The sequence below is a fragment of the Leucopleurus acutus genome (assembly GCF_964270905.1).
Source record: "Leucopleurus acutus genome assembly, chromosome: 3".
Lineage (NCBI taxonomy): Eukaryota > Metazoa > Chordata > Mammalia > Artiodactyla > Delphinidae > Leucopleurus > Leucopleurus acutus.
In genome coordinates, this window is record NC_139145.1 from 114,288,474 (window position 1) to 114,313,408 (window position 24,935).

The window sequence follows — 24,935 nt, forward strand, 5'->3', positions numbered from 1 at the left end:
GGACCAACCATTTGTCACTCCTCCTGGCTTTGTGTTCTGACTGTGGTATATCACCCTAGGTTTCTGCAGGAGTCTCGTTTGTTTTGGTTTTTTTCCTTATTTCTTGCTAAGAGGCTTTCCTCTGTGGACCTTCGTGACAATCATAGCATCTTTTTCTGAAAGTCAGAGGGCTGTCCACATTATCCATCAGGGATGTGGTAGTAAAGCCAGGTGTCCTGGAGGGGATATGTGTTTAGTGGTCCACGGAGAGAAGATGTTTACATGGAATGTCAACAAGGGCCTGGTCTTACTACAGGATCTTTGGAGGAGTGGGAATCACAGTGAACAGCAGGGTGGTGCTAAGGAGCTCTGTGCTGAATCCCTGGGTTAACAAAATCTGTGACAGGGATCTGTCTTCCCATGATGCGGATGTTATCTCAGTACGTGACTTTCCCTGCACATCTGATGTGACCAAACTGGGGCATTTTACCAGAGTACAGAGCACTGTAGAAGCCCCTTGCTGCACCTCCGGATTTTCCCCTGTCCCACCGACCCGAGGGCTTTTCTTGGATCCCGAGGAAAGCCAGTTTTTGTCAGTCAGCCTTGCATATCGTGGCTGTTCCTGTAATAGTAGTAATTAGCCGATTTGCTGGCAAGTCCAAAACATCTTATCTCCCTGTTGCAAACAGAAAAATGAAGGCGTCCTTCCAGCCGCTCTGGTGTGGATGTGAGAATCTGGTATAGTGGAGGGGGGGGAATTGTTTTAGTACAGATGGACAGGGGACTCTACTTTCTGAATTTAAGCACAGGGGTCCCTAAATAATCCTGCCTCGAATTTGGCATGAACCATTTTGCTAATAAGCCTGAATGTGCCCTCTTCCCTTCTCCTGAAGTTTCACATCCTTTCTCTTTAGAAGTTGCAACCTAATGGCATCCCTGACTCTGAGGTGAGCTTGCTGACCAGAGCAGTATACGCTTCGCATATTCATTAAGATCCAAGTCACCTGAGAGGTTGTGGCAGAGTCTGAGGTTCTACAAGAGGACAGCTATGTAGAGGTTTTCTATTCATATGGAAAAATTGCCATTAAACAGTAGAGGGGCAGCAGGGATTAAGAGCAACTGGGCCCATCAGTAAACTGGCTTTCTAATCAGATGGGAAGATCTTGTAGAGCCTTATTCTCTCCTAACAAACAGACTCTCCACCTGTAGATTGAAAGTGTTTGTAAGCCTGGTGGGTGGGCCCAGCTTGCATGGGGTGGGGCGTCCTCCCGGGAGTCATCCTAGCTTGTTTCCTTGTTCTCATTTAGAATGATCACTTTCATTATACACGGTCTCCTCCAAAGCTCTTTTGTATTGGTAACCTTTTACTCAAAAGGCATTTCTCTTTGGAAATATTGGGGGGTGGGGGAGGTGAGAATGAGTGAGTGGGAGTAGGTTATACTTCTGGCCTAATGCTGATTTATTTTCCCCAGCTGAGCTTGTCAGCTGTGTTAGGCAGTAGGGAAACAGGAAGTAAGACCAGGACCTCACCCTCAAAGCCCACCAGGGAAGCTTTAGACATGAGTGACCTCATCCATCTCTAAATAGCCTGCCTGATCTTTTAACGGCCAAGTTTCTGTTATCCACGGTGCACTTCCGTCGGTTAAACAGTTGTCTGACCAGGGTCATCCGTGTTAGGGGAGAAGCTTCTGAGGCAATGGAGTTGATAGTTACCAAGCACCTCCTATGCCAGGCACTGTGCGAGGTACTTTCACAGCATGTTGCTTATTTCTCACAACAGTCTTGTGAGGCAGGGTACCCTTTCTTCATGTGTCTGTGAGGAAGCTGAAAGCTAAGGTTCTGACAAGTTAGATGTCAATATGGCCAGTCTGTGGTGGAGCTAGATTTGGAGCCCAGACTTGATGAACACCAAAACCCTTGCCTGCAGTATGCACACCACCTCTCCCCTCCCCAGTGCCACACACACACACACACACACACACACACAACCATGACAGTGAAGCTCCTCTGTTCCTAGCTTTGCGCTAGCTAATTTTGCAAAATAGCATCTTGTATAAGTGCAGTGATGTGAGGATTGTTAAATCCACTGTTTTATAAGGTAAGTAATCACCTCTAACTAGGATGCTAGCCAGCATGGTGGAGAAGCTTTGACACCCACTCCCTCCCTTCCTTCCCCACTTCCCTCCCTCTTCTGTAACTCCCCGCCCAACCATTGCCCACATGCCATGAGGCTCTTTGTAGTTCTTGGGGAGTTGACATGACCTCAGTTAATAAGATCATTCAGAACAGAGCCATGTGCCCAGATGTCAGACGTGAGCTGTGCGATTCTTCCTGACCTTGGTGGGCTGGGGGCGGGGGGAGGCAGGCAGTAAATGGGGCTGTGAGGAGCCCTGCGGCCCATTTCAGGGTTCAGGCCTCCCTGAAGGGGGTTTAAGCTGTTAGAGAGAGCCCTCTGGGAATGAAGCCGTTTGTCCTTGGGAACAGCACGAGTCCTTGTGAGATGAGAAACAATGCGCATGTTGAGTTTCAGACTTGGGGTGAATCGAAGCTCAGGGAGAGAGGCGCATGGATGAATTGGGACAGTTCAAGGGACGCATTCTTCACAGGCAAGTCTCTGTTGTCAACAAGTCCCCTCAGTGGTAATGATACTTAGTCAATGGTCATTCATGCCTCTGTTTTGAATAATTTCCCCAAGTGAGTAAGTCATCAGTTCTTGGAGCTTTATTTTTCTTCTTTGCATTTTAACTTGTGTAGTTCATTTTGTCTAAAAATCACCTGGTGAGAAATGGATGAAAAATAAGTTTGGGTGGCAAAGTTTTATTATTTGTCATGGCCTTGTTTTCCTTTTTAAATCCTCATTTACCTCTGAAGCAAATACTCCCTCCTTTGTCTCTGCTAGTAATTTGATTCCCAGGAAATAAAGTTGGGGGTTACTACTCTCTACTGTTAAGCAAAAGGTTTTGAGGCAAGTTTTTCTAACTTAGCTCATCTAACACCAAAACAGCAGGCAGAGAGTCCTGTAAACTTTAAAAAAAAACGCAGGCAGTCCGTTGATACAGTTCACTGGCAGACACATCTTGATCTGTCTGGATCCCTGTGCTCTTGGACTTTTTCTAATAAGATATAATAGAGCAGGAGCCACGTCCCAAGAGCATGCAGCTGGGGCAGGAACCCTATGCGCAGCGTGCCCCCGTGTGGGTGCAGGGACTGGCATGGGCCCCTCTGTCGTGCTGCCGAGAGATAAGGGTAACCACAGACGCCTCTGAGAGCGCAGTGAGGGAGACCGACATCGCCGAGGACGGCGGCGTGTTGGCGGGGGCGCTGGATTCGCTGGGGCAAGGTTCTGTGGGCACGAGGGGCGCCGCCGGGCAGGGCTGCGCAGGGCGTGGGGCAGCTGTGCCGCGGGCGCGCACTGGGGTCTGAGCACCGGCCAGAGCGCGAGCGGCCGGGCGGGCAGGCGTCGGGGGCGGGGCCGGCGCCGCTAACCGCTCTCCTCCCCTCTCTCCCCCCGTAGGTGAGGCTTGCGGCCGTGCGGAGCTGAGACATGGCAGCATGACAGCCCCGGACAGCGCTGCCCCACGACGCCGCCGGGACGAGGGAGCCCCCGAGCAGCGGCTACTGCCGGCCCGGAGCGCCTGAGCCTCCTTCCCGCGCCTTCCCCACCGCCCGCCGGGCTCGCCTGTCCAGTTCACCCCGTGGCCTCCCGACTCCTGACGTCTCGAACATCAATATGTGTCATGTCATTGTCACCTGTCGCTCGATGCTCTGGACCCTCCTGAGTATTGTGGTGGCGTTTGCCGAGCTCATTGCCTTCATGAGCGCAGACTGGCTGATTGGAAAAGCCAAGCCCCGCGGCAGCACCGAGCCCGGCGAGCAGGGCGGAGGCTCCCTGGAGCCCCACCACCCCACGCTGGGCATCTACGCCCGCTGCATCCGGAACCCCGGCGTGCAGCACTTCCAGCGGGACACGCTGTGCGGGCCCTACGCCGAGACCTTCGGAGAGATCGCCAGCGGCTTCTGGCAGGCCACCGCTATTTTCTTAGCCGTGGGCATCTTCATTCTCTGCATGGTGGCCCTGGTGTCCGTCTTCACCATGTGTGTGCAGAGCATCATGAAGAAAAGTATTTTCAACGTCTGCGGGCTGCTGCAAGGAATTGCAGGTAGGCGTGCGCGGAGGCGAGGGGGCCTGAGAGCCATGTGTGTGCTCGTGCGTGTGTGCAGAACCCTCACTGCTCATTCATTTGCTGCCACACTTGAGGAGGACGGTCTTCTGTCCGGTTCCAGGCAGCAGGCGCGCGCTGCCCTCATCGCTCCCTTTCCCTGTGTCACTCCCCTGAAGTGAAGGAAGTGTCTGTTCTCTGCTCTCACCTGCTCCTCTTCCTTGCTTATTTCCTCGGGTTCTAAGTTGCTGGGTTTTGTTTGAGTAACTACTCCTACTTTTTGCTTTTCCCATTAAATTACCAGCGTGCTTTCCGCGTCGTACGTCCAGGGAAGAACTGCGGTGTGTGAGGCCCCCCTGCAGCGGGCCCTGTGTGCTGGGATGAGCGTGAGCGTGGGGCGTTCATTCACAGGCAGTGAGCCTGGTGCTGCCCCCCACTCTCGGCCCCATCCCCGGCCCCCAGAATGATTTCAGCTTTCGCAGGCGAAGAAGCTGGCTGGAAGGGAATTAGTATCAGCTGCTCTGTGTTTAATAATGTTCTGGTTTAAATTGTTTGTCTCCTGGAGACAGTTGTCAGAATGTTCTGTGCGCTCAGATCAGAAATTACAAACTAACTCTTCCACTTTCTGGGAGTTTCTCACTAATGAGCTTGTTAGAAATCAGTGGAAAGAAAAGTATGAGCACTTTACAGGGATCCCAGAGGGGAGGCCGTGAGCTCCAAGAAAACTTCCATGGCCGCCCGCACCGCATTTTCATAGGCTGTTCCATGTGGAGCTGAAAAGCAGATCTGGAACCAAGAGGGTATCAGTCTGTCCACGCTCAAGGGACACACACACACACACACACACACACACACACACACACACACACACACACACACACACACACACACACACACACACACACACACACACACACACACACACCCAGAGTTTGAAGCATCCTCAGGAAGCAGAGGAATAGACTTCTTAGGGAAAAAATTCACTTTTTTTTTTTGCGGTACGCGGGCCTCCCACCGCTGTGGCCTCTCCCGCTGCGGGCACAGGCTCCGGACGCGCAGGCCCAGCGGCCATGGCTCACGGGCCCAGCCGCTCCGCAGCATGTGGGATCTTCCCAGACCAGGGCACGAACCCGCGTCCCCTGCATCAGCAGGCGGACTCCCAACCACCGCGCCACCAGGGAAGCCCCAAAATTCACTTTTTAAACAACCACAACCAAGGTATTTATTAATCTGAACTCTAACAGGAGAAATAGCAATCCACTTACAACCCTCGTTGAAGGGCACACCCTGTAGCTGCGTTCACGGGGCTGCTGACAGTGGAGATAAGCACTGAGCCTGGCATCCAGGCCTGTAAAGAAGCAGACCTCGAATGCATTAGCTCTTGCCTGCCTTACAGCAAACTCTTGAGCTCAGCAGGGCTGGCTTCCAAACAGGTCAAACAGCAGTTTTTTTCCCAAACAGCTGATAAGATGATGTTTTCTGTTTTTCAAACCTTAGGGGGCCCCATGTGTGTATGTGGGGGAGAGGGTAATGGGCCCAGAGAAATGACAGAGGACCTGCTTCACAGTCATGCTCTGTTTCAATGGGGGATATACTCGTGACAGATCTCAGGACCCCTCATCTCTTTATCTGCCAGGATCAGCCGTACCATGAGACACCCAGGCACTCACAGGCACTCACGGAATTTGGGAGACCAGGATTCTGATGTTCAGCTTTGCTACTAACTTGCAGTTTCACTTGAGATAAATGCACCAATACTGTGGATCTTGGCATTCCTCTTCTGAAAGACAGGGAGATTGGAAAATATGATCCTGTCTTAGATTTTTGATTCTGTGAAGCTCATTGTCCCCGCTTTTGATTCACTTCTCAAATCTGAAGTTCATCCCCTAAGCTTGGGTTTTCACTTCCGAGAAATGTTCATTGAGGTGGGTTTCCATCCTGGTTCATCTTTTTCTTGTCAGAAATGCGTCTCCTTTATCCCCCCAGGCACACAGTGCCTCGGGGGCATGTGCATCTCACAGCTTGCTGAGGAGTGTTACCAAAGTGTTACTAAAGCTTTTGAAAAGTCAAAATAAACATGTAGATGAAGGGAAGCCAGTTTACACAAATAATTAATCCTGTTGAGAGTGCTGGTTCACCAGAGAGGCGTATTTCTGCTCAGTTTGCCCTATGTTTTATTTGCTTATCTTCGATGACTTCATGCCTTTATTATGAGTTTTGTCAATATGCTGGTATGCAGATGAGACTCCTGGTTTGTCATCCCTAGGAATGCTTTTCATCTTGAGAAACTTAGTGCTTTCCAGCAAAGGAAAGGCCATTTACAGTAGGGTGGGACATCTTGGGCCATACCACCACAATCGGTCTTTTGCAATCAATTTGCAGAAAATTATAGATGTCTCTCAGTCCCAAAGACTGTTTACATGCAGTTTTTAATAAGGTGTTACTCCAGTGAATTTAGTCTCTAAGAATGTGGATTAGTCCAACAAGTCTTCTGGTGCTCTTGTTTGCTATTTCACATAAATGGCTAGAGTGTTCATTTTGGCACAAAGATGAGTACATATTTTAGGTATTATTCATACACTCCAGTGAGTTATTCTTGACTTTTCTCTTTCTCTCTGCCTCAGGCCTCTAGGAAGAAGGGCTGGGGAGAAGGGAGCAGTAGCACACCCAAGATGCTGGGCTGTTGGTCATCTGTCTCCCCAAAGTCTTGATTTTTCAAAAAGAAATTTTTCTCCCCATCCCCTTTCACTTATGTTCCCCATGCATACATATGGCATCTCAAAACGTCTGAAATTGCTAAAAGTTGGCCAGAGGCAGAGATTCCTGTACAGTCAGATTCTGCCTCTCTAGGGGGCCACTGATCTAAGGCTAAGAACTGAAATACAAGAAAGTGGATTCTCTTCACCTCCCAGCCCAGCAGCACCCCTGAGAAGAAATCATTGGAAGGATGGACTGAACGCTGGTCAGCTGGCTCCCTCATGTTGGGGAGGGGATGAGGGGCACATCTTTGAGGGCTCTCTCTCCGATAGCAGAGGTCTCCACCAGGCAGTTCAAGCCAGCATCAGTGGCAGCTGTGGCTCTTGAATCTATGGCTTAAGAGAGTTGCCCCCTGGGTGTCTGAAGCAGCTGGCTTGCTTTCTGTCCTCTTGGCCGGTCCCTAAGAGCATCTGGCCAGCCCCAGCCAAGGACTTGCTGCAGCTGTGAGCATCAGTCTCTGCTCTCCCCACAACCCTTCTCTCAACTCTGGATCCGTTTGACATTGAAACAAATGGTGAGAAAGGAGACTGTTGCCAAAGCAATGAAAGGATCCTTCAGAAAGATACTCAGACTGTGTTTCTTCTTACAACTTGGCATTGGCAAAAATGACATTTTTGTAAAATGTAACTGGGTGACAAATTACAGGCTATCTAGTATGCCTTTACTATGCCTAATCTTAAAGGCCACAGGCTCACGTAGCTGTCACTGTCCATAGTGTAACAAAAACCATCAGAATCTTAGTATTTTGATTTTAGAAGTCGGCTGTAAAAGAATCTGCTACCTCAGAGGAAATCTCAAAATTTGGCTTACTTAAAAAAAAATGAAAATACAACTATTGACCATTAAGCTAATTCAGATAGCAGGATTCGCCTTCAAGGCCTTACCTGCTGGTGGGCACCCAGCTGACACTTCGGAAATGCTCGTGTACAAATGCCCTGGCTGTTCAGTAGGCGCTCTCAGCAGCAGTTAGAGCTCAAACCTCATCTGGCCCTGGATCAGCCCCGACATCACCTTAAAGTGTCTGTGAAATGTTCACCAGTCTGCGTCATCTCTAAGCCTCAGTTTTCTTACTTGGAAAATGGGTATATTAGTAGTACATACCTCAGGGTTGTTTTGAGGATTAAATTAGATAATATATGAGAAAGGCTTTTAAGCACACATAGTAGATAGTAAGTGGTAGTAGCTATATGATGATTATTAAAGCATTTGTGCTTTCTTGGCAGGTTTTAGTACGTTCTTTTGTGTTCCCTCCAATTGCTGCATTCTCAGGAGGAGGGTCTTTAGAACTGACCTTGTTCTGTCGAAACCAAATGTTAACTACATTGTAAAGTGCCATTCCGGGCCCCTTAATAGCCTGCCTTTGCTGGGACTGAAGAGCACAGAGCAGTCCTGTGGCTCCTATGGGCCTCTGGGTGTCCTCAGGCATTTTTTTAAAAGCTGAGTTGACAGGAAAACAAAGAGCTTCTTCCTCTCACTCCTCTTCCCCTGACCTGTACATTCTCCATCCTTTCCTTTCTGGAGGCAGCTTCTAGCGGTTGAGTCCTGATTGCAGGTGGCTTCTCAGGCTCCCCTTGCAGAATAAATCACAGGCTGATCGGTCTTCACTGGGTGAGGACTCGTCTGGGACTTGGTAGAGCCAGAAACACACATCAGTTCATAGCCCTCTGGGATTCATTACAAAAGCTGGGGAATCGGCCAGCAGGGTCGTTTTCACCAGCTCCCTTCCTTAGGCTGTGACCTGGATGTGGTCCACAGTGAAAGCGTAGAATGCAAAGATCCAGGTTTTCCATGACAGCATCAAGCAGTTTGGGTTTGGAAATGCACGTAGGGCCCTCTTAGAAGTCCGCGGAATCCCCAGTGACTCAGGTCTGGGACGGGGCCACGGCAGTGAGCTCAGGAGTTGGCCCACTGCTGCTGGCCCAGGCTGTTCCCCTGGGGTTGCCACGAGGCTTGGAATAGCGTGTGAGCTTCTGGCCTGGCTGCCTACTGTCCTCCAGTCCTGCCTCGCCGGCTCTGTGCTGCTTCGTGTCTGGTTGGCTCTCACGCTGTCTAGTCCCTGTAGCCCTCTGTCTGTCTACACCGCGTTCAGCCCAGCAGGATGGCCTCAGCGAGCTGCCCCACCAGTCTGATTGGATAGATCGCCATCCATGCTCACTGGCATCGCGCTCTGCAGCGGGGGCTCAGGGCCTGCTGTGCAGACTCAGTTTTCTTGGAAGTGAGCAATGATTGAGGGTGAAGGAGAACAATATGAAGAAAAGAAAGGGAAAGGAATAAAAGAAGGATCTTAGAGAGAAGACAAGGGGAGGGTTTTGTCTCTGCTGCGTGTAGAATTGCTTTGTCGTAGTCCGGCACGCGTGGGGAAGTCGGGGTGGGCATGTGAGATACACCATGACTGCTGTCTGGGTCTTGGCATTCTCATTGCTGTTTTTCAGAGGGTGAAAGATAACCACGACTCAGCCTGGTCACAGCATCCGTTTTGACTTATCCCATGCCCTACCTGTTCACTCCCGGTGACCACATTGGTCACTGGAGAGGAGAGAAGTAAGAACAGGACTTGGGAAACGTGGGGAGAGGGGAAGAGATTCCTGACTCTTTCAGAGACCTGGCCCCATTTTACACCTGAAAAATTCACCTTGCTTTCTCTGAGAAGGTAGTGTGACCTTGGTTGCCCGACTTCAAAATACCTTCAAAGAAAAGACATGAGGGAAGTAGACGGAGCATCCCCTACTTCTCCTTAGAATGAGGCACCGGAAGCTTCTGGCTGTCTAAAGGAGGCTCTGGATTTCTGGCTCTCCAGACAGATGACGCCTCCACCAGAAGTCAGATGTAACCGTTCTATGTCTGAGTCAATTTAAGAGTACCCCTGATGATGACGCATTTACTCATTCATCAGCCTTGTGGAAAACTAAAGAATGCCAAAATGTTATAAGGCAGGCCAGAATTAAACTTCAATCCAAGGGGCTTTTATTGGATGCCCGATAAATACAAAGACCTATAGACTCAGGTCTACAATTTCTTGAGTTTCTGCTCCAAAACCGTATTAGAGAGTCATTGCTTTAGAAGCTGTACCCTAGAAAAGCCAAAACAAAACAAAGTATCATCATATATAAAGGGAGCAAGAGAATTCAACTGTATCATTAGAGGAAAAACAAAACTACTGCCTAAGAGCAAGCGGACCAAGCACACATTAATTTGAGTAAATCTAGGGACTGGGATATCTTTTTAAAGAATCAGTTGGCAAATCTCGACGAAACTTGCAAACTCTCTTAAAATTCAGATAGAATATGCAGTTGATATGCAAATAAAGTACTTTGCTATGGTAACCACTTAATTGTAGACAGATAATCTCAGAGCCCTGGATGATGATGTTCCAATTCCAGTAACAAGTCATCACGTTAAGTGTGGCTCTGAATATTTATACAAGTGGTTCAGGCACTCTGTTTTAAGAACTTAATGCAACAGTGGTGTTCTTCTAAGCTCTGACGTCACTTCAGAAGTAATCTGTGCACTCATGTGTCCAGGCACAGTTAGCCATAGTTATGAGTTCAGTTGTTGTATAGAGGCTTCCCGGTAGCTTTATTAATTGGCCCTCAATCTCTTTTATTAAAAGATAGCCCCCAGTACAGATGAAACCTAAAATACACATATTGAGAAAATGAAGCCACTATTAAAAACTTCAAACCAAAATACTCAGTGGCTATGTGTTCAGAGTTGAAGGACAGCCTCAGGGCCCTAGTGTTGAAAAGATGGCACTCGCTTTGTTGCAGGAATTATTTAACGTTATCTGGACCCCAAAACTTTAGCAGGCAAGAAATTTACTTACTGTCCTGAAAATTTCAGAGCTCAGTAACTAAATTTTTTAACTGTCTTTTATTCTGCTATGCACTGCATTTGATTTTTTGGGGGGTGGGCAGCTTACTTTGAATTATAAGTGTATTTTGGTTAAACAGGAGCTCTTTCTAATCCTACATGTTGGATGAATAATTTATCAAGAAATAGTTTATAGAGTTCTTCCAGTTGCATAGAAACAGTTTAGGAAACACCTTCTCACTTGGAATGCAAAGTAAAATTTTATCACTAACTCATGGGAAGGAATAATCTAAATTAGTTTGTGGGGATGCATCTTAACAGGTTAAGAGTTAAAGTTTTAGAAACTGCCAGTGAAGTAATTTGCATATAAACATGAATCATTGCTGAGAAAGGTTTAGGGAGGCTTCAGTGTGGGAGAAACTGCATCTTTCTTGTGGATTGTTTCTCCACATATTCTAGGGGCATCTGACAATTCTTAATTGATGGTCATTAATTTTGAGTAATTGTAACAGAAACTTCCTCTGGGGGGCTTGGCTGTAAGGTCTTTTTATGACAACTATGCTCTGATTGTCTTCCAAAGAATTCTCTTTATTGCTTTGTCATCCGTTCTCCACCCACCACCCTGGAAGAGTATTTTTCTTGCCAATTATAATTCCATGGAAGTGTTTTTAGTAGAAAACAAGTACCCTACCAGACTCCTCCAGGGAGACGGTATAAGCATTAATACAAGCTTTAAGTAAAAAAATACTGACACCGATCCTTCACTTTTCTTCTCCTTCCCCTCAGAAAATCTTGTTGGTTAAAAACCTCTAATGTTATTGATCATGTACTAAAATGACATGTAGATATAATCTGCTCTGCAAAGACACTGGTTATCAGCTGAAAACCCTTTTCATTACCAGTGACCTCCCATTTCTGATCTGGCCTTCAAAGCAGAGTTTTTAAATGCCAGTTGGGCCCAGTCTAGCTTGTCCATAAACCCTTGAAACTTTAAAATGAGGTGCAGTGAAAACTCTTTACCTTTTCATTTATACAGTAAACAAACAGGCTTCTTAGAAAGATGTCCCCATCCTAACACACACACACCCCAGCGGCCTCTCACTGCCTTTGAACAAGGGCGTGCACTCTGCTAAGGTTTGTCAACTGAAAAAAAAGCACAACGTGAGAGTTGTAAGTTAAGTTTTATTGGGGGCAAAATGAGGACTATAGCCCAGGAGACAGCGTCTCAGATAGCTCTGAGGAACTGCTCGAAGAGGTGGCGGGGGGAAGGTCAGTGTATATGTGGTTTTGGTGAAGGGGGTGCGTGCAGTCAGGCACACATTTTTTGCAGAAGGTTGCTGCTAGTCTGGTGAAGGTTACTGCTAGTCACGAGGAGAAAATGTCTTTGTTAATGATTTTAGTACTTTTCTAGATAAGAGAAGATGCAAGAATTTGGGCTCATAAAATCTTCTCCTGCAAACATCTATCTGAAGGCCTATCCTGCCAGTTTTTCCCAGAGCACAGAGTGCCTCATTCCTGATCTCCACCCTGAACTCCTTTCAGGGGTGTTGAAGGTCAGCGGCTGCAGTGGCTAGTGACTTAGTCCTTGTAGAGGCAAATGGCAAGCGCCAATTTTTAGTTTCCACCAGTCCTCAGCGAAAACGAGAAAAATATGGACAATGTTGTAAGATATCATAGTGCTGAATGTGTTCGATTTAAAGAACTGTCCTTTATTCTTAGATGACATCCTTTACCCTTTTTGTGTTTTTTTGTGTTTTTTTTATGAAATGATAGTGAGAGGAGGTAACGGTTATTTTTAGTGTCCTTATATTAGCAAAAGAAGAACTATTGACCTCCCAGTAATTTTTCTGGAGATTTTGCTAGTGTCTGAAGTCCAGAAGCTTGGGAACCACTGTTCTAGAACATGAGCAACGGTGTGGACTGTGACTTTTTCACAGCTCTCTAATGTTCAGATTGGGGCCTGCTACATACACACTAGGCACTCAGTAAATGTTGTTCACTGACAGAAACATAGTCTGTTCTGTGCTCACTAATCTGTGCTAGAAACTGTGAGTTTCTAGGCATTTGGAAAGAGTAAAGGATGTAGTACATGCTGCTAAGTCCCAATCCTAGCAGGTACTCTGCCCTCCTAGACAGAGCATAAATAAATGAGTCATCATGCAAAGAACCAATAAGAATCATTCCAGAACTGGCAGTCAGTAAAACCAAATCCTGTCTGGGCTTTATAGAATAAATCTTCAATGAAAAATTGAAAAGCCTTCGTGGGCAAAGTGATTTCAAAAGTAGAGATTAACCAAAGGTGGCAGTTCTTGGGCAGAACTCCTTGATTCATGGTATAACTAATACTTTGTTATATTACTCTTATTTATAAATACTGTTCGAATACCCCTGACTCTGAATGGCTAACTGGCATTTTGGTACTGAGGGTAGTGTCTTGGCATCTGGAGAAGACAAGCAGGCTGGAACAGCGTTGTTAATTTAGCTTTGGGGCTTGGGAGGCAAGGACCAGAACTCTTCTTGGGTAGAAGAGACCTGGGGGGGCCCCATCCTGGTGTCTGTAGTTGTCATAAGCAAGATTTCATGAGAGCCTGATGCCTTAGATTGAGAGCAGCATCCCCTGAATGTAGACACTGAGACAAGCAGATCTCTTGTTAGCACAGGATTAACTAAAACCTACTGCCTGCCTACAGGTAATGGTGAATGGTGCAAGAGGGTTCAGGGTTAGGAGGAGGTCAAGGCAAAGATCCTCAGCTCTGTTCTGTGAATTAAGAAAGGCTACTTGGGGCTTCCCTGGTGGCGCAGTGGTTGAGAGTCCGCCTGCCGATGCAGGGGACACGGGTTCGTGCCCCGGTCTGGGAAGATCCCACATGCCGCGGAGCGGCTGGGCCCGTGAGCCATGGCCGCTGAGCCTGCGCGTCCGGAGGCTGTGCTCCGCAACGGGAGAGGCCACAGCAGTGAGAGGCCCGCGTACCGCAAAAAAAAAAAAAAAAAAAAAAAGAAAAGAAAGGCTACTTGGAGGAAGCGGGATGGTTAAACCATGGCCCCAGCTGCTGGAGGAGGGATGTAATTTGGCTGCTGAGAATGCTCTCGGTGCTCGATTTTGTCTAATCAGCTACAGATGTCTCTCCTGGAAAGTTCATAGGATATGGTTTTTTTGTGGACCAGTTTGTGGACGGCATTAGTATTCTAGGTAGATGTGCAGTTTCAGATGGTTCCCAAGTGCACAGAATCTCAAAGACTAAAATGTAAACAGATGATACGGCCTACATTTTCTCCCTCTGGTCTGATGGGTTTTGTGCTTTATTTCCAGTTCTCTGCTCACACAGATTCTTCAGGAGAGGACATCATAGCGAATATTATGTTGGTTTGAGCTGTTCATAGGTGTTCTTTCTAGAAGTTTTTTTTGGCCAGTGGCAGCCATTCCGAGGTGACATCTATATTGCAGTAAAGGAGGCTGATGACACTCAGATTGTAATGCAAGAGAAGGGGTGGATGGAAACCCTTTATCTTGTTGTCTTGCTGCAGGGTTAGCAAATCAACCTGCCTGAGAATAGGTGAGCCTTTATTTTTGTGCAGCCTTCCTCTCCCCGTCATCCCCTTACAGCATTCCTGCGGTTTTTTCCACTTGAGAGCTGTTCATCGTCATCTGCTCTCTAACGTCTCGTAGGTATAAGCGAGCCAGCTTTTGAGGATATAGCAGTCTCCCCTCTTCAGCTGCACAGATGCTTTTGTTTCGGAAGCTAGTCTTTGGTGTGCAGTAACGCAGCAGCCTGGATTTGAGTCCCAGCTCCACCACTGATTAGCTGTGTAACCTTACTTAATCCCTCTGTGCCTCAGTTTCCTCATGTGCCAAATGATGATATTCATAGTACCAACCTCACAAGATCCTCTCACGGAGAGAACTCTCATCTGAGTTACATTTAAAGTGCTCAGCGGGTGCCCGGCACATTGTAGCGCTTAGCACTTAACTGCTGCCGTTGTTATTATAACAATTATCATTATGATCATTAAGAGGTTCTGATCACCTGTGTAAACTTCCAGCTTTAAAGTATTAGTTGTGAATGTGTAAAATTGGGGGAGGGTGTTTATAGCTTAAACTCCATGTCATCTTTGCTTGGCATCTACCATTTTTACCATAGAAGATCTTTCCAAAAGGTTCTTCCAAAAATGAGAAGACTAGAAAGGAAATGGGAATCAGAAATGACATGTGAAGTTGGTCAACACCACAGTATGGGTAGAGGACTGTGTTGGATTTGGGATGGAGATGGAGGTAGAAGCCAAGGAATAGAACACACTCCTTACTGCTGTCCAGTTGATAATCCAGCGGGAGTTCATCTGAGCCAAATATACATACTTTGAGGCATCTAAGAGACCTTGGAGCCAGTGCTGTCCTATTATGGGACAAATGCATAGTATGTCACAGCAAGATTCCTAGTTTTTTACTATCACTGTTCTGGATAATTTTCCAGATAGTTGGCTAACCATTTACTTGTAATTTTTTATTTAAACTTTTTACCCGGGAAATTCTGAGTTGCCTCTCTTCTTAAAACAGAGTGTAGAGGACCTAGTTCAGCCTTGCCTTGGTGAGTGAGAATGACCAGTACAGGCTGTCTCCAAAGTCCCTGCACAGGAGGAGTACACAGGTTCATACTGTGATCTTTGGAAAGAGAATAGCTGGATGGCAAATTCGTTGGTCTGACATGGTGCCTTCCTCAAAGCACAGTCTTAATAATACCTGACAGTTTGCCTTAGGGAACTGTGAGAGAGAAAATGTCCCTACCTAACAACAGTTGAGGACTTTCAAATAGCTATTAGGGACTGCCAAAATGACTTCCAGCTGTCAGCGTGGAAGATGACTTGGGAAAAAATTCAAATTTAGACAGAAAAGAGAGGTAAACATACAGATAAATGTTAACTAGCAGGCCTAGGGTGGTTGTGTATCACTCTGTACATCAGTTGTTGTACCACATGATGGTCCCAGACTTAGAGTTAAATAACTAAAGGTATTATTCCTCTTGGAAGCAGAGAATCACCTCCTCTCCCTCCCCTGACCACCCCCCCATCGCTGCACCTGCGGTTGATCTATGACACTGTCCTCAGGGCTGCTGATGGGAGTGGGTATTTTCCTGGGCCGTCAGCAGTTCTACATTCCTACCTTCAGTGCCGACACTTTCTGTCAGTCTCTCCATTCTCCAGGCTCATGCTGCTTCTAGACACCGCCCTTACCACTTCTGCATACTGCCATGGTCCACCTCGCTCCTCATTCCCCCTGGTGTACCCTTCTGCCACCTGCCATTTTCCTGAACTTCTCCAGGTTTAGCCCTGCACTGCGCCTCCCTTCCCAGCTGGTGTCCAGGGCAGTTCCCACAATCAGCCACAGCATGTCTTTATAGATGTCGTTACCACTGCCAAGCGTAGTTGGAAACAATTTCAGAGTTTTGAGGCTAAGATGATCTCTAGATTACTGAAAACTTATTACATTTAGTTGACTTACTGCTTTTTTCTGCGTCATCTCCCAACAAAGATCTATTTTCTGTAGCCAGAAAGGAGATATTCAGTGCTTGCAGTCAGGTAGAAGGCCAGTCCCATGGTTTGGTCCCTTTGTGTGTTTCATTAGTAAGTGCGGCTGGTGTGCTGTTAGCCAAAACTGCCGACCCCTGGGATTCACCGTTATCGAATGTAGCTTTTCCTCCAACCATTTAAAAAACTTGGCAAGCACTTAAAATGGCTTCATTTTAAAATGTAACCATCCACATCATAGCACTCTATCTTTTCATTCATCCAACAAATATTTACTGAACACCTATTACACGTCAGACATTGTTCTAGGCAATTGGGATACATAAAGAAAAAACTGCACAAAGTTCTCTATCCTCGTGGGGTTTACATTCAAGCTGGTGGAGACACAATAAACCAAATAAGTATACAGTATGTTAAAAAGTGATGGGTGCTATGGAAGGAAAAAACAAAAGGAGTAGCCAGGGTGAGAGAGGTTGGGTATGCTGGGGTGATAAGGAGGGAAGCTGCAATGTTAAATAGGGTCGTCAGGGTAGGATTCGGTGAGGAGAGATTCAGCCAAAGACTTTAAGGAGATACAGGAGTTAGCCCTATGGACAGACAGGAGGAAGAGCTCTTCCGGCCAAGGGAGCAGCTGGAATGAAGGCCAGTAGGCTTTGCTGCAGAGGGATGTGGGCCCTAAGAGAGGAGTCAGGAAGGATTCTAAGGGTTTTCACCTGAGCAGGTCTAAGAATTGGACTCCCATTTGCTGAAATGAGGTCCACAGGGCAAAGGCCAGGTTCTGAAGTGGGGAGTAGGAATCAAGAGTTAGGTTTGGACATAGTTTTCAAGTACCTTGTTAGATAGCCAAGTGGAGGTCAAGTAGGCAGTTGGATATGCAAATCTGGAGTTAAAGGTGGAGATCAAAATTCAGGAGATGCCAGCCTAGAGGCAGGATTTAAAACTGTGGGACCGAGTGTGATCAATCAGGAGAATGTGGAGAAGAGGACAAAGGATTGGGCCCTGGGCCCTCCCGTGTTCAGAGATTGGAAAGGTGAGGAAGACCAGCCAGGGATACCGCGAAGGGACAACCAACATGGCTTCCCGTGTGGAGGCAGGACACTGGCAGATGATCCTGCAAGGAGCACTGCCCTGTCTCCTTAGTTTTCCTTTACCACAATATTGTCAGTACTTTCTGAACCTGCTGATTGAAGCTGTCACCCCCAGTAAGGCTGGAATGCTCTCTGAGCTGTGTCCCAGAATAAGGATGGGATGCAGGAAGCCAGTCACTCTCCCATCTGATTTGTCTTGCTTCTTGTTAGAGGGATGGCCGCCTGGGCCAGAGGTTGAGGGGCAGTGGGTGCGGTGACAGGGGCAGCGTCCCGGCACAGCTGAGCTGAGCACCTCAGAGACTGGAGCTCAGTCTGAGTCACAGGGTAGACATAATAGGGATAAACACCACCAGGTGAATTTTTTTTCCCCCCAGAGCTATGTTGAATGGGAAATGGATGTCTGATAGTTAGATGGTTTCCTGCTGGGTTCCTAAATGAGTCAGTGGCTGTTTCAAAGCCAGAAATAAGTTGAACTCTTGACCTGTTACCCAAGGTTAACTGTGTGACGTACCCTACGGTAAATGCTAAAGATAAAATTGTGATGTAAATCAAGAAGGATAAAGCTTTTCTGCCTTCAAGGGGTTCAGAGTTCTGCTGGGGCCTTGCTCTATCCTCAGGGCCGAGAATAATGCCTGCCACTTAGTAGGTAACTCAGTAAATTGAGTTGAATATACAAAAATAACATGTGATAAAGAGCTGAAGAGGGATGTGCACAGGGCAGTGGGAACACACAGAGAATAACATTCTGGAAGGAAGTGGTGACAAATGTCACACAGAGGTGACATTTGGGCTGGGATGGGGGGAGGGAGGGTATTTCCAGGTGGATGAGTGCCCAAGGGGTCGGCATGAGTGAGACCCCTCGTTCAGGTCCTCGGTTAGACCTAGTTGGAGCCCAGATGTATCAAATGATGCTGAGCCTGCTATCCGCTGTCTGCTGTGAACTCGCTCTCCAGAGATATTAGGATATTTCAGAGCTTCAGAATGAGCTTGTTATGACCTAGTGGAGGCTGAGGGTGCCTCCCTCACTGGGGGCTTCTCCACAGGCTGCTGGTAGCAGTAACAGACGGCCATCTTTTCTTCCCATCCTTAGAAAATTTCCTTTGCAAACTGAGGTCTAGTCAGTCTTTACTATTTAGTCTGGAAGCCTGTCTGAAGGGGAGGTGGGAGCCTGATGTCCAAAGACTCACTTGTTCTTCTGTACAACAGGGGCCAGCCTCTAGTTCTCACTTGTCAGGCCAGGAAAAAGGGCCTCCTTCTGTACAGACAGTGGGTGACACACAAAAGGCAAGAAACCTGGAGTCCATTCCCTTGGCCAGCAGGTAGTGAAAGTGTGGGGTGATTGGGTGACAGACTGGCAGGGGGGGAGTCGGGGCCGACACAGCCAGGGAGAGCCTGTGAAGTAGCCGCGGAGCCTTCCGCACTCTTCCTTCACAGGCTGAAGAGCAGTGGTTCAGACTTGGCTTCCCCGCTCCTAGCGTCCCGGACGCTTAAAGCTGGAGGTGGTCACCTTCAGACAAGTAAAATATTATTTGTTGTCTTCAGCAACTCGTAGTCTTTCCAAAACTGGAGGCTTGGCAAGATTATGGAGGTTGTTTCCCCCACCTAAGGGATTCGATTAAAACTTATATTTGATAACATACTGTTTCACTTCAAGGCAGTAGCAAGAAAATTACCTAAGATATATAATTTTGTGGCCGGTCTAATCACCGTCAGTGCTGACTGTTGATCAGGAAGACTCTGACATTACTTTTCCCAGGGTGTTTCATTCATTTCATTTTTTAGCACCTTCTTTTTTAAGGCACCGGAAACTCAGCCATGAAACACAGCTCCTGCCCTCTCCCTTTCAGAGCTCATGGAGTCTAATTATTTGAATTAAACCCAAACCACGTGTTTAGGTCACCCATAGACTCTAAAAGTTCCTGTGTAGCAGGATAGAACTGCTGGGAATCCAGGGTTGAGTCTGAAAGCTCCTTCCAGGTAGGGGAAAATATTACTAAAATGGCAGAGGGACATGATGGGTGTTGCAGTGTGATAGCTGGTGCCCATGAGAGAGCCAGCACCCTATGGTGAGCCTTGGTAAATTGTCAGGGCTCTGTCTCCAGCCTGGTGTGGCATCTGTGGAATAGTCCAAGTGACTAACCATCCGTTCCCTTTCATTAATTTCTTTCTTAATTAATTAATTTCTTCCCCAGATAAGGTTGAGTCATCCCCCAAGTGACCCCACGGTGAGCATATGCTGGCATCTTCTAGTCCTCTTGGTACAATGAACTGGGAGGCTGTTAGCAAGAGAAAAGACAGGATACAAGGGAGAGGATATCTCTTAAGGTTGGGAAGAAATGGTACCTTCTTGGGTAACATCAAGTCGAGCCACTGCAGAAGTTACCGGCCCTCTGAACTGCCTGTGGTTTCTTGTAGTGGTGGCTGTTTTCTTGGGTAGTTGGCCAGTATCATCCTGCCTGCCTTTCCTCCTCCTCCCAGCTGGGCCTGTCGCAGCTCAGCCAGGCACCAGGAAGAGATGCCAGTCAGAAGGAAATGACATGCCCACTGGCCTAGTCCCTTATTTTCTCTGCCACCCTCCCAACACACGTTCACACACAGCCCAAACGGTGATGCATTAAGGCAGGGAGATGGAAAGGCCCCAGAGACAGGCTGGCCTCACTTCAGGAGCTGCGGGGGAGAGCAGACCACTGTCTGGTGTGGCTCTTATGTGAAACTCAATCCAGAGCACACCTCAGCTGACAGTCCCTGGTGCACTCCAAACTGATGACTAGAAAAGCCACGCCACATTTGCAGCAGACTTGGTATATGTCTTACTGTGTTCTCTTGCCTGCTGTCTGATGTGCCCATCTAAGAAGTCGTGGACTTCAGTTCTGTCTTGGTAGCAGGTGTCATCAAGCCTATTTGGAATCCGGGGCGGATGTTTGCTTCTAGCCCCTGGGCTTCACAGGCCTGGACCAGGCAGTGTGACAGGAGAAGCCAGCCAACCAAGAGTGTGCATCTCCCTTCCTGCCGGGATAACTTCATTCTCGTTGATTGGCATCTGCCAAAGTTATTTTACTCTTTCTCCCCAGGGGTACTATGGGTTAGAAAAGCTGTATTGCAAAGCAAATTGCGCTGACATTGATAAAGTTTTATTAAGAGTCTGCTCTGTGCCAGGCACTGTTCTGAGCACTGCCCTCGTGGAGCCTGAAATTTAGAATGGAGGTGGATTAACAATCAGAATAACTAAGTGAAGTATCAGGTTGAACCACATGAAATGACCATTTTTGTAGGTAAAAAATGGACAAATATTGACAGTTTCATATGACTCAAAGTAATCTATTCTGTTTGTCAGTAATAAATGCTAAGGAGAAATAATAAAGCAAGGAAGGGGGGGATAGCAGGTTAAGGGAGAGGTAGGTGTTTGGAATTGTAAATAGACAGGACCAGAAGACCAAGGAGGTGGCACTTGAAGGTGGCTGGAAAGCTGTCTGCAAGAAGGGCAGTGCAGGTGAGAGGAGCGTTAACAAGAGCGGAGGCCCAAGCACGGCTGGTGTGTGGCCGGAGCAGAGGGCAAAGGGCAAGAGAGGCAGGCGTGGGGAGCTGGGGCACGGAGGACCTCGAGGGCCAGGGAGGGAAAACTGGATTTTACTCTGAGAGCTGGGAAACCTTTCTGGGCTTCTCGCTAATCTTACTTGGAAGCAGAAAGAACCTGTTGAGATGACGGCTGTGACTAAGGAGTGCTCGTTAGGGCCCAGGAGCCGGCGCCCAGGCCGCTCGGAAGCTGCGCCGTCCTGGGAGGCGAGGTGAGGTGAGGGCCGCGTGTGGCCACCTGAATCGTGAGCATTTCTGGAACTCCTCTGGTAGAAGAGCCTTTTTTAAATACCTAGAAAGATGACAGATGCTTGTTCTGTCCTTGCTCACCTGAAGGCCGGCTGTTTTCTCTCTGCGACTGTCTTGTGTTTTCACGGCATTAACCAAGCTAGGGGCAGCTCTGGTGAGCGCTGGGAGGAGGGGCCCACCAGCCAGGCTGCCCAGGTTAGGAGCCTGTCGTTTGGGCGCACATCACGTGCACCGAGCCACTTTCTGTCACCCTCCGGGGGACTGCCCTGTGAGCTTATAGTCAAGCTGAGGATTTTGACAGACTCTTAAGCATGGCGCCCTTTTATGACGTCTCCCTGCTGTCCTTATTCACAGATCGATTGGCCAGTAGCAGCCACAAGATTTTAAGAAGGCCTGAAGCACCTCAGGAACCTTATCTGAGCTACCAGCAAAGAGGACAGCTAAGGAGAAGTACAGGGGTGAATGTTCCTGAGTGTTCTGAAAAAAGGCGTCTGATGATATTAAAATAATAGTTATTTTAAAACTGCTGGCTTCCCAGAAGGATCTGAGACAGCCACATTATTTTGTGCATCCTACAAGCCAGAGCCCAGCACAGGGCAGCAGAGCTGCTACGTGACAGCAGACTCTGTGCTTTCGGTCTTCTGTCCCTAGCCCCTATCCAGTGCAGGAAAGGGCGTGGAGAAAAGGGAACCCTGCTGTGATGATGGTGGGAATGTAAATTGCTAACAGCCACTCTAGAGAAGGGTGGTTAAGAAAAGTATTTTGCCATAAAGAGAAACCCTTACAATTCAAGGGTTATAATGCATATTAAAATGCAGTAATTTTACTAGTTGGACGTGTTTAAGCCACATAATACAAACGATGTGTGCAATTAATATTCAAATATAAACACTCTGGCCTTTTAAAAGGGAGAGCCGTTAATACTCCCTTGCCTACAGGCTGCGTGCTCGAAGTGCCTCTGAATCCTTACACAGGTCCCAGCGATGGTGCCTCTGGTTTCCAGCGCAGTAACTTAGGACCTGAGGGAGGAAGCTCCCAGGGTTCCATGTGCCTTGGGTGAGCTTCCCTAGGGAACAAGGTGGGAATTAATCGGGATTTATCACAGGCTTAGAAATACAAAAGAATTAGCTCAGTCATCGTAGATCTCCCCAGCTGAGTTACATTTGTTCAGATGGAGAATAGTTTATTCTTTCAAGGATACTAATTGTAGCCTCTTCTCCCCCAGTTATGACACCTTTCAAAATATCCACCCCCCATCCCCCCCAATAGGCCGGCCTGTCTATTCATAACTGGTAAACTCTACACTGCTTCTGCTTCTGCATGGAAGGGGCCTGCCAAGGGCTTTAACCTGTTACCTAGCGCTAGTCTGTGTTCCAAGTTGTTGTTAGGGACACAGCAAGTACTCTTTACAGACTGTGTAACACTCACACCCACCTTATGAGTTAAGGATTAGCTCATTTTACAGGTGAGTAATCATACTTCGGTTCAAGGACTTCTCTAAGGTCACCCAGCTCGTAGATGGCAGAGCTTGGATTCAGACCTCTATCTTACTCCAAACCTAGAGACCTTAACTACTAAGTGACCGACCACCTGCTGAGTTGGTGCTGTGGTCCACCATCTTGCTGGTTTGTGTCCTAGCCTCACACAGGGACTACAGGGGCCTTTCTGCTATGTGACTTCTAGCCAGACATCCAGACCAGGACAGCTGGTCCGGGACTGTCCCTGTGCCAGCACACCAGCACATTCTCCACAGGCGGCCTGATCCTCGGGAGCATTTGCTCCACGCGCCCGGTCATTTCTAACAGCATCTCTCCAGGTGTCTGGGCCGCTGCTCCCTTCACGTACGCCTCCCAACACTGGATCGCATTTCCCTAGCTACGGATCACCGCCACCTGGCTCCCAGCACCCCGACCTACGGAGAAATGAGGGCTGCACAGTTAGAAAAACTTCTTTTGTGAATCGCTCTTCTTCAGACCGTGAGCGTGTAAATGGATTCCCTCTGTTCCACCCCTGCTAGAAAGCCCCGCGAGGCCTTCAGAGGAGAACAAGGGGATTAATTTGGGAAGTAGGGACAATCAGACCCCAAAACCCACTCTAGTGCCATGATCGGGGAGAAGATGCTCTCCATGACAGCTGTGATCTGTGGTCTGAAACACAACCTTCCTCAAACCGAATACTAGCACACATGCAGTCATGTTCTTTTTGTCAGGAAGTTGCTGTAAATGCCTAGGAAGCTTTGGTGTGGTAACCCCAGAGGATTTCCGTAAAGGTAGGAAAAGAGAATTTAGAGTAAGCTTAAATTAAGAGGACAGAACTGCTAGTCCAGTGTATCTAAAAGACAGGTCTTTTTGACTGTGCATTAGCGATCTTGATGATGTAGGTGACATTCTTCAAAGAAAACCGTTTCTTCCTGCTACGTCGAATAAAGCCATCTTCTTCCCGCAGCACCCTTTCTACCAAGAAAGTTTTGTCGGTAAGACCTGAGGCCGCTCAGTTCCCTTCGTGGTCCCGGGATCCGGACGCCCTCGTAGGCAGCGTCTCCCGTGCGTCGGGAAGGCGCTCCCTCCCAGGCTGCCGCGGGCACAGAGCGGGCACCTGAGAACGACTGCCTGTGCCTCACTTGCCTTGCCTTGTCCTGCCCTGGAGTAGCTCCTAACCCCCAGGGCTGGCGGGAAAAAGGCCTCTCGATTTCACAGTGAGCACCTGGAGGGAGAGAAAAATGGGCCTTTAGTATGGCAGTGCTGTGGTGGCGTCAGCACAGTGGAAACAGAGCTTCTTAGTGTCTCCTCAGAGCTGAGCTTACTTGAAAGCACTCGGACCAAAGGTTCTTACGGAGTTTGCAAGTGGCCTCTCAATGTATGTGTAAACGTAGAAGGTCTCTGTCCTAGGTATGCGGTTGGTTGCTGGTGGATGCCAGCAGACAGACTCCTCGTGGGTTTATCTTTAAAGCATGACACCCAGCTTAAGATGTGGTCTGTCGCATTTAACCATGGTTCTCCGTGAATTCCCTCACACCGGCGTGGGCGAACTTCTCCTGCCAAAGGCCAGAGAGTAGATATTTCAGGCTTTGCAGGCCATAGGGTCTGTAGCAACTCTCCCTGTGCTGTCCCCGCACAGAAGCAGCCATGGGCAGTCCATAAACGAATAGGCATAGCTGTGCTCCATTTACAAAAACAAGACCCCACTTGACCTTAGTCTGCCGACCTCTGCCTCAGACCAAAAGGGAACTAACTGCTCCCTGCAGTAAGAGCCCTGTGGGAAGAAGTAGTAACAAGGTTACCTGCTTTTCTAGAAGAGAAATTATTAGTGGGTTCACATTCCAACATGTTCAAAAGCAGCTAAAAATATTTTCATTAAAGTGATTGACTGTCTTGATCAGGCCAGATTAGCTGCCTGGAAACAGTCCCTAACACTTGCTATTGCAGAAGGGATGCCGTTGCCCAGAGCAGGCAGATCGAGTAGCCATTCCACAGACTGGTGCAGTTACTCACTTGCCATTGGAGAGCCGTGGGGCTTTCACCTGTCTTTCTTCTACCCTGCAGGCCTCTTCCTTATCCTGGGTTTGATACTCTACCCTGCTGGCTGGGGCTGCCAGAAGGCCATAGGCTACTGCGGACACTACGCATCGGCCTACAAACCCGGAGACTGCTCGTTGGGCTGGGCCTTCTATACCGCCATCGGGGGCACGGTCCTCACTTTCATCTGTGCCGTCTTCTCCGCACAAGCAGAAATTGCCACCTCCAGTGACAAAGTCCAAGAAGAAATCGAAGAGGGGAAAAACCTTATCTGCCTCCTTTAG

At 48.0% G+C, this 24,935-nt stretch overlaps 1 protein-coding gene across 1 annotated transcript; it reads left to right on the forward strand.

Annotated features, from left to right (window-relative positions):
- Window positions 1-3,709: 3,709 nt before the first annotated feature.
- On the forward strand, window positions 3,710-24,935 carry LHFPL2 (LHFPL tetraspan subfamily member 2; the record flags this gene model as incomplete). The annotated part of the gene is made up of 2 exons (XM_082835191.1): window positions 3,710-4,139; window positions 24,679-24,935. The coding sequence occupies 2 exons, from the start codon at window positions 3,710-3,712 to the stop codon at window positions 24,933-24,935; spliced, it is 687 nt and encodes a 228-aa protein (XP_082691317.1).